Source organism: Trichoplax adhaerens, genomic scaffold (assembly GCF_000150275.1).
Source record: "Trichoplax adhaerens TRIADscaffold_8 genomic scaffold, whole genome shotgun sequence".
In the NCBI taxonomy this organism is placed as follows: Eukaryota; Metazoa; Placozoa; class Uniplacotomia; order Trichoplacea; family Trichoplacidae; genus Trichoplax; species Trichoplax adhaerens.
In genome coordinates, this window is record NW_002060950.1 from 2,657,711 (window position 1) to 2,667,249 (window position 9,539).

The 9,539-nt window shown below is 30.8% G+C and overlaps 1 protein-coding gene across 1 annotated transcript; it reads left to right on the top strand.

The window, feature by feature from the left end:
• Window positions 1–677: 677 nt before the first annotated feature.
• On the top strand, window positions 678–1,820 carry TRIADDRAFT_58725 (uncharacterized protein; the record flags this gene model as incomplete). The annotated part of the gene is made up of 1 exon (XM_002114624.1): window positions 678–1,820. The coding sequence occupies one exon, from the start codon at window positions 678–680 to the stop codon at window positions 1,818–1,820; it is 1,143 nt and encodes a 380-aa protein (XP_002114660.1).
• Window positions 1,821–9,539: the final 7,719 nt, after the last annotated feature.

Here is a 9,539-nt window from a genome sequence, read left to right on the forward strand (position 1 = left end):
GGTCTATCGTATACTTATTGCCTATTGCCTCGTCATTTTAATATTGGTCTATACGATATAAAGGTCTTAATATTAAGGCCTGACATTTAAATATTATTTTCAATGCAATTTGTATAATATTTTAGTTCAGCCCGTGTACAATATATATGTCTTAAATAGAAAGAAGCGTGGTATTATACGATTTTCTGTAGTCTAGACATAAATTGGCAGGAAAAATTAAAAGAACAGTAGTTCATATCGCGCCACATTTGGCTAACATCTCTACCTGCATATTCTGATTGTACTGTCATTGGCCAAAAAGTCAAAAAGTTATACACAAGATTCAAAATCGAAAGCGATTTCTACTTTTATAATTACTGCAATATTCATCTTTTTCCATTTATAAAGTTCTTGGCAATCAATCTCCTATGCAAAGTTACATAGCGATATCGAAATCTTTCATCTTTACCAGCCATTTTTTTCGTGGCAACAAAAGAATTTCTAGGACCTGCTTTAGCTTTTTCTCATGAAGAGTATAATGTTATTCTCTTCATGTAATTTTGATTTCTAAATTTCTAAATTTCTAATTATAATTATCAGTATTGCTTAAGGTTTCACCTCTGTACTATTAACTTGATATTCGATCTATAATCTAAATTTAATTAGGCCATAACATTCCAAATTTTTTAACCTTAACCATGGATTCTATCAATTCAACGCAATCTTCATTGCCATATTATTCATCAACCAACTATCTGGCTATTGTTATTTTAATTTTGTTAGCCATTGCCTGCATATTAGGCAATTTATTATCTATTATAGTTATCTATCGCAATAAGAATATGCATGATCCGTCTGGCTTACTGATGGCCAACTTAGCCACTGCTGATTTATGCATCGGATTAATATTTATGACTACGACCGTTGTATACACATGGAAAAAGTCTTATATGTTTAACGAGTTAAGTTGTGCAATGCGTGCATATCTTATTACTGTTATAGTCACTGTCTCGCAATTTACTGCCGCTTATATTGCCATAGATCGCTGTATCTATGTCTGTAAGCCATTGCATTATCCAATGTGGATTACAAAATGGAAAATGGGATCCCTTATTATATTTACATGGATATTAGCAAGTTTATTTGGTTCTATTCCGTTAATGCAGTTGGAACAATATGGCCTCGGTCGTTATACCTATGTCAGTTATATGTATTCATGCTGGCTAGATATAAAAAAATTTCAACAAAATGGCAGCATCTTATTATTGCTATTTAATACTTTTATTGGACTCTTGCTTATCGTTTCAATATGTTACATTATTATCCTGTATAAAGCTAAAAAAGTACATACCACTATTCAGCCATTTAGAAGGCAATTCAATATACGGCAGCAACTACCGACACGAATGGTTAAGCTATCATGGATTAATAAGCCTACTAAAACGTCGGTTATACTCGTTGGTGTTTATTTGATTTGTGCAGCGCCAACAGCTATATTTGGTATAACTATGACATTAAATTTTGAATATTATAATGTTAGTGATGCTTACTATCGCGTTCTACTTTATTGGTGTATGTACGCTAACGCCTTAGCCAATCCATTTATCTTTGGATTTTCACATCGAGATTTCCGTCAGACATATCGATCGTTGTGTTGTAAAAATCCTATGCGATACATAATGCAATTTCTACCGGTTAAGAAGCAGCCACCCAGTGGAAGTTTATCGTTTACGATTGTGCGATCATCCGATAGTAACCATCATAGTATATCGCATTATCCAGCAAGCCGCTCAATGAGAGTGAACGCTGCTGGGGGGAAAAATTTATTTCTTGACTTTTAATACTAGTTAAATGAGCAATAAAATAGTATTCTAATTCACTCTAGAAGTAATCCAAAATTGTTTGCGAAATTTTTGAACTATGAAATATTTTTTGGATGAAATTAAATTATAAAATGAAGATTTCGATTTTACGATTGAGCACTCATTTGTTATGGTATTGGTTAGCTTAACAGTAAATCCACTTATATACGGTAATCGCTACTAGATGAAAATGTATTCTCAATTTTTAAATTCGCTCTCACTTAAAATTGATGAATTGCTATAATAAAGTATTCAGATTAAAATTTATAGATAATTTGTTTTTCCTTGCAGAATATCCAAACGTAAAATCGATTTGCTGGTCATGATATACAACATATTATATTCTGTATCGAGATAAATATAAAAGTAAACAGTAAAACCACGACCCTTTAGGCAATGTGATCAAAATTTTTTATCTATACCTTGTAATCCACTATAGCTAGTATCTGAAATCGAATGCATGTTTCGTATAATTTTTAAGTATTCTAATTTACGATAAATGCAGACTGATCCATCATTTATAGTGGATAAGAGAGACCCTAACGCAATTTGACCGATCGATTTTCCTTTCTTATTACGCGATGTGTTGATATCATCGCTCCCCCACCAATGCCATAGTAATATACGAAAATAAGTTACTCTGAAAATTAGAACTCTGCGCCGGTTAAGATACTTATAGGACCAGAGCTACTAATTTTCTTATGAAACTACATTATTTACTCAAGTTAATAAAACAGCTATATCGAATCGCTATTACTTTTCTACATTAATCGCAATAAATTGGCTTTGTTAGCAAGTACCCGCCTGCAAGGTTGCTATTCCTGCAATGCTGTATATTAATACTAGTACTGCAACATCGAAATTCTATACAGTATTTCTAATGAAGACAGTAGTTGTTATTTTAAGAAAGTATACGTTTAAACATTAGAAGAGCTTAGGATACAAATAGTAGGGAATTGAGCTATTTCATCTTTTTTAATTTAGCTCAGTTTACTGACATTGACTTTGTTTTTTTTTCTAGCTACAAAATTTTTCGACATCTTTCTATAGGAAATATTCATAGTAATCTTTTAAAGTATGGACATAGTGCCATTTTAAGTAACTAGAAAGATGGTTATTTCGTGAATAACATTAGCATCAACATCAATTAGCCACAAATTGAAGTATACTGATTTCTAAGCGATTGAAGTGAAGACAACGTAAATAAATTGTTTCGTTGGTCCTTTTATAAAAGTTATTTTAATGCGATCTGCACCATCGATATGCTGAAAGAAATGACAGGAAACAATAACGTTAATGAGGCTGTTCTTTGATTAACAAGGAAAATTCCGTGCATTGCTAGGGTAATTTTAAAGTAATGAAAAATACTCTAATTGTGTTTATAATGCGTCAATGCTGGCTTGCTCAATTTGAAGTGAAATTGCATCTATAGCAATTTAGATTAGCTAACCTTTTCTCGCTCACCAAAACGATTTAGATGGAATATTTAGTATAAATTTTTAAAGTAAACTAGGGCAGAATCGAAATTAAATTAGCAGATTTTGCAAAAGAAAAACCTATTAACGTCATAGAAACATTTATTTTTGCTTACTAGTGGGAGTATGGGGACGCCATTGATACAACGTTACAAGTTTCAATTTTCATTTTTTGGAATATCTGACAGAATATGCGGTACACCAATATTCGCATTTTAAATAATAAATAGTTAACTGTAAGGTTAAAATTTCTAAATTTCACACATTTGAACTACATCAATATTATATTTGATTTGCTATAGCTTCGAAACATGCAGTATCAGACGTGCATGGACTACGACAGTCTTGTAGTACAATCATAAACAGGAGAGAGAGAAAAAAACATCAAGCAATTGTAACTTAGATTTCGTTTCAATGATATTAAAATTTCATATTGGAAGAAAGTACAGTCAATATTCCTGTCCAAAAATAGCAAAATTTATTGTTTTTGGTCTGACGTCCGATAATTTGCTTAACTGTATCAGCACATATTAGAGAATCATCAGCGGAATTTCTATTGCAGTATTTTCCAAAAACTATTCCAATTTAATTCTTGTTTAGAAAGGAAAAGATACCGCCAATAACTACAAACTTGAGATTTTTCAATTCCATCTCTGATATAAGAAAATTGTAAGGATTTTACTTTATATTCGAAATCATCACATCTATTATATTTATCTTCCAATTTCTGATATAGTACCAAATATTTGACATCTTAACCCTATTAAATTACCCCGAATATTATTATTTCTCAAGATGAAATGGCAATTTCGTCTCGCAGAAAGCATTATTGTCGTCCATGACGTTCAAATTAAATATATTTACGCAATAGGAACAATAAGTACTATATTCACATGTTGTCATAGTCAGACTATAGTATAATTTCATTTAATGAATAAAAATCAATCCAGTTTTTATTATGCTTAATTAATGACACTAAAAATTACTTTAATAACTTTAGAGATAAATCGCCCATTTAAAATGTGTACGTATTTAATAGATATTTTTATCGCCTTGAGTGCTAATATCAACATCAATACTATGTAAGTAATAGCGATCATGAGATAAACAGTTAGGCGTTGTTTCTTGCTCATTTATCTTTTCTGTCACAGATCAACATTCCATTGACTTTATTACTTGAGATCCTGGCTTAGCATAAAATTCAAGTAAAAAAGATTATTTCTTTTAACATGTTTCAATTTATTTCCCAGTTTTAGATAATATGATCAATATTTAAAGATTATATCTAGCCTATGGTATGTCTACGATAGACCTTGCATTTATATGATATTGGAAATCCTATAACCTCCCGATAAGCGATTTGAATTATTTTTATAAATCCTTCTTAGTATTAAGTCCACTTAAGCCCACAAAATGTTATAGAACGATAGCGCTGATGTACGCATACAATTTTCAAATACCTAATTTCCTATCCCTGGAAAAGCTATCTAGTAAATTTAGGCTAGAATAATCCACTCGTATACTGTCACAGAATATTGTACTATCGATGAAATAGCCTATTGGATAAAACTTTGAGCGTATAATATATAGATACTCCAATATTTTAATGTAATTTTAGGATAACAGTTTTTTCGATTAATAATATTAGAGAAAAGTCAATTTTTAATGTCACCAGTAAATGGTAAAACGTGTGTAGTAAAGGACTAAAGTAGAGTCCTTTGTAGCTTTTAGTATGTAACTAGTATTGTTTTACACTAGAAAATACCTATAAAGTCATAGTGTCTTTAAGTTTTACCCTGCCAAATCATCATGTCGCCATCTTTTTTTCTTCGTTATTTTACAATGTATTATGTAGATTACTATAGAAGTAGCCCTAGAGCAATTGCCTAATCTAATGAAAGGGCGTTTGATCGTCTATTCAAATTGTAAACGAATTTGACTTAGCAACAAAACCCTATCTATAGAGAAAGAGGATTTATAACGTGACGGTAAAGTACTGTAATGTAGTCTATAATCAATCGTACAGTTATCGTACAACCTGACACTAAAACATCAACTGACAATGCTAAGCGATACTAATGTCAGAAAAGTAGTCGTATTAGTCATATAAAATTTTTTGTTAAGCGATTACTGTGATCTTTATAAAATCCGGATTTTTGGGATTGGGATTCCAGAACCGGTTGGATTCATGCCCGATATAATTTTTCTGTATTAATTTATCTGTTTTAATTTTTCTGTTTTAATTTTGGATTTTAGTTTATGGAAAATATCGTAAGAGTTGATTTTTGAAATTTGTACTTTTTGTTATGAATTTAAAAATTGGGAATTTTATGACGTGACATGAAAGTCACATTAGGAAAGTTTAGTTAGGAAAATAGAAAATAAGATGGAAATTGGCAGAGGTTGTGTTGATTGTTAAGTAGTTAGACTGTTATTTTTATGACTAAATCTTGATTTTTAAAGGTTAATTTTTAGACTTTTAGAATGTATCAATGATAGAAATTATGTTAGAAGTGAAGTTTGACATATTTTATAGTTAACTTGTTGGTTTTATAGTGTTTTGTAAGGGAATTGTAGGGTAAATTGTGTCTGAACTTTGAATGATTTTTGTTTTCTTAAATGGTGCAAAGTAGTTTTGTAAAATGGATCTTAAGGGCTATTGGTTAGTAAATGTTTAGTTTGAAATACCTCTGACGGCTCTGCGAAGCCTATAAAAGATGGTGCAATTAGAAAATTTAGAGGAGAGTAGAATAAGATTCTTTTGAAGAACTTGATAAATTTAAAAGGCCTTCGGGGTCGAATTGTCCTAAGTTAAAACGTTCTTCTTTTTTGAAAGGTTGTTTGGTTGTTGACAGTTTCCAAGTCCGTCACTTATTTTATTAATACTTAAAGCTAAATGTATGTAAGGTTGTTCGTTTTATACTTCTCTCCATTTTTTTGTAATAAATTGTTGATCGATTATTTCCCCAGATTTTATTTGGTGTCAAAGTTTCGTTAAGTCGACCGGAGTGCAACGAAAGTAGAATCAAAGTTTATTAAAGTTTTGTAGCTTGATCTCTACACTTTTCATTTCATTACACGTGTTAATGACTACTGTTTGGTAATGATTACCCCAATTCTATATCATGATGCATTAATGGTTATTGATAGAAAAATTTTTGAATGGGATATATTTCTGTAATGTAACTTAGTATTGTGATTGTAGACTGTTAGCCATGTGTAGTATAATGTACGGTAGATATTTATCCTAAGAGATATTTGGTAGCTGTAACTATAGACTGTAGTGCTAGAGACTCTATGCTAGAGTACAGATGACTATATACAGTACAGTAAAGCTGTTGAGTTACTAATATGGCTATAGGTAAAAATAGAACTGTAAATCATATATTAGGATATGGTTAATTCATTGTACTTTGGCTGGTGTGAATAATGTCTACGTAAGTACTGTAGTCGTATCCATATTGGATTAAGGATGGTCCGCAGTAGAATAGTCTTACTAAGAATAATTTAACTATGTGTAAAATAAGGTAAAAGGTTGCCATGCGGATTGTAGCTGCGAATGCTACGGAAAGTATAAAAGCATGCAACTTTAGATTATTCTGTTAGTTCGTTGTAGAAGTCTTTAGAAGTAGTATTCGGCTAGAGTAGAGCTGTGTAGTTAATCTTTGTATAAGATTCAATAAAGCCCTTATTTTTCTAAAATTTGGAATTTCGTGATTGGTATATATCACAATTTCATATTAGTTTACCATTTTAAGAAAACATTCATTACCGTATTGAAAATAAATTGTATTTATCAACCAACAAAAGCATCACAAATTTGCAATTGTTAGCATGTGCTCTTTGAAAGCCTAATTTCTCTATTTTAATATAACACTAGGGGAAATAAATGATAATATTACGGATATTGATGTAAATCTTAATTCTTAAAACATGAAAGCCAAAGCAGCAGTTTCAGTAAAACTCAGGAGCTAAAAATTATTAAATTTATTCCTTGTAAAATATACAACTAATCACATGGTCTCACATTATCATGCTAGCTCCATTACAGGTACTCCAATTTTTCTACTATATTCTTAAACAGCAAGAATCGGCGCCTTATCATTCTACATTAGCATAATAGTTGATTAGTTTTAAAGCTCTCTAAAAAATTGCAATCAAAGTTTTAAAATACAGTCAATTAAAAATTCGTTAATATTCATTATTGCCTGTAAATGCTGATGTCATAACATCATCCTGCATTGGTTAGCTAATAGATAATCATGATAATTTTTCCCTTTCAACTGCTGTATTGATGAAATTTAGTATTTCTGCAATTTACTTACTTCTAATTAAAATATCTGCTAGTATGCTCGTACATAGACCCTCTATGTAAAACTGTAAATATACCCAAGGAAAAAATGGATATTCGTGAATGACAGTGAATAATTGCTCGGTATTAGTTATGGTGATGAGATGATTTACAAATTTAGTAACATTATTTAAAGGTTCATTTTACTCCCAAGATATGCAATAATTTAATATCTGAATCATACAATAGCAATTGATTAAAGGGTTCTTCTATAGACTTTAATTTAAGTTATATTCTAAATTGATCGTAAAGTTGCCATAGCCTTGAGCATTATGATTATGAATGCACAGCTGCTGTATATTATTTCCTTTCAATCAAGCATTTTAATATTTATCCTTACAATACTTTTTACTTAGAGCAATGGCAACTACTTCGTGCATGAGACTGGTTATTTAAATAGAAATGATACACGTTAGTTGTCTTCACTCAAGCGTGCACTAATAGCTGGCAAGTATTGTATACCTATAAATGTTAATTGTACGTTTTTAATATCGAAAGACAGTGATTTACATTATGAAGATGGTTGCCATAAATTTAAGAGAAAGTAAACTGTTATACAGAAGTTTGCATTTATTTTTCATGCGTCATAAACTATCATAATGTCCATACAAGAGTATCAGTTGCTCTAGTCACATTCTTACTTATAGATGAACTCATGATATACGCAGCTACGCCATAAAAATGCATTGAATTTACTATGTTTCATCGTTAATTATATCATCCATATTTTTGAAAGCTTCATATAATTCAAGTCTCTGTTTTTGCTAAAGTAAAGAAAAATTTGGAAACGATAGGTTTGCAAATGGTGAAAAACAGTTTCATGTCTGTAGCAATAACATCATAGCAGATATCTACACGAAAGAATTTACACGACCTATAGCACTTACGACGATTTGATAGCAATAGGAACGATCATAGTTTAATGAAACTGGGAAATTGAAAGGCTATATATCTATCGGCTATTAAATGCTAGGATAGTGCTTTTTGCTAACTTTAGCAAGCAATGCAAATTGTATTGGATTGAAGTAAGCCAGATCTTACAGTTGTATATGATTCCAACTAGGTTATCAATATGCTTATGGTGGTTTCTTTTTGCTTTAGCAAAAAGAATTTCAATATAGTAATCTCCTTCGCGTTTAGAATATTGTTTGCTGCGCGTAAATTTTCTGCTGCCTTTCATAGATGGTATTTAGTAGTTAATAATTATTGTTGTCAGTAGAGTGAGAAATAACTGCCTTAATAAATAGTGTTTATTTAGCAATCAATGAAGTAATTCTAAAAAATCGTTTAGTTAGGATTAATTTTGTTGAAGCCGTAATTAGGTAATTTAATTGTTGTAAATATTATAATATCAATAATAGGGCTTAAGTAGTAATGAATAGGAATATACGCTACCTTAATAGTTTACCTTAATATCAGGTACTAGATGTGCGATAAATTACTCTTTCTGTAGTTTGATATTCTATTTCAAGGTATACAAAGGTGCAGTAATTGTTTGTGACTACGAGATAAAGAATAGAGGCGAAATTAGATGGATCCAGACTTACTTAAATAAACATAGGTTATTCGATAGTATTTAAAATTCTATGAATTCTGTTGTCTTGCATTTGTGATTGCACTCCAGATTTGTGCCAAACAACACTGATATACAGATAATATCTCAGAGGCATCTCGATCATCGTTTGCCAGTAATATTGAAATGAAATATGATTATTGGAAATACTGACATAACCTTATCCGTCGCTATCATGGAGCTCCCATATGTAATTGCAATAATATCAGTATCCGGAACTATTTGGCAATCATATCCTGACGGAATCACATTCTCCAGCTACAGTTTTTATAGATTGTCAGTATTATCGATGCATCTCT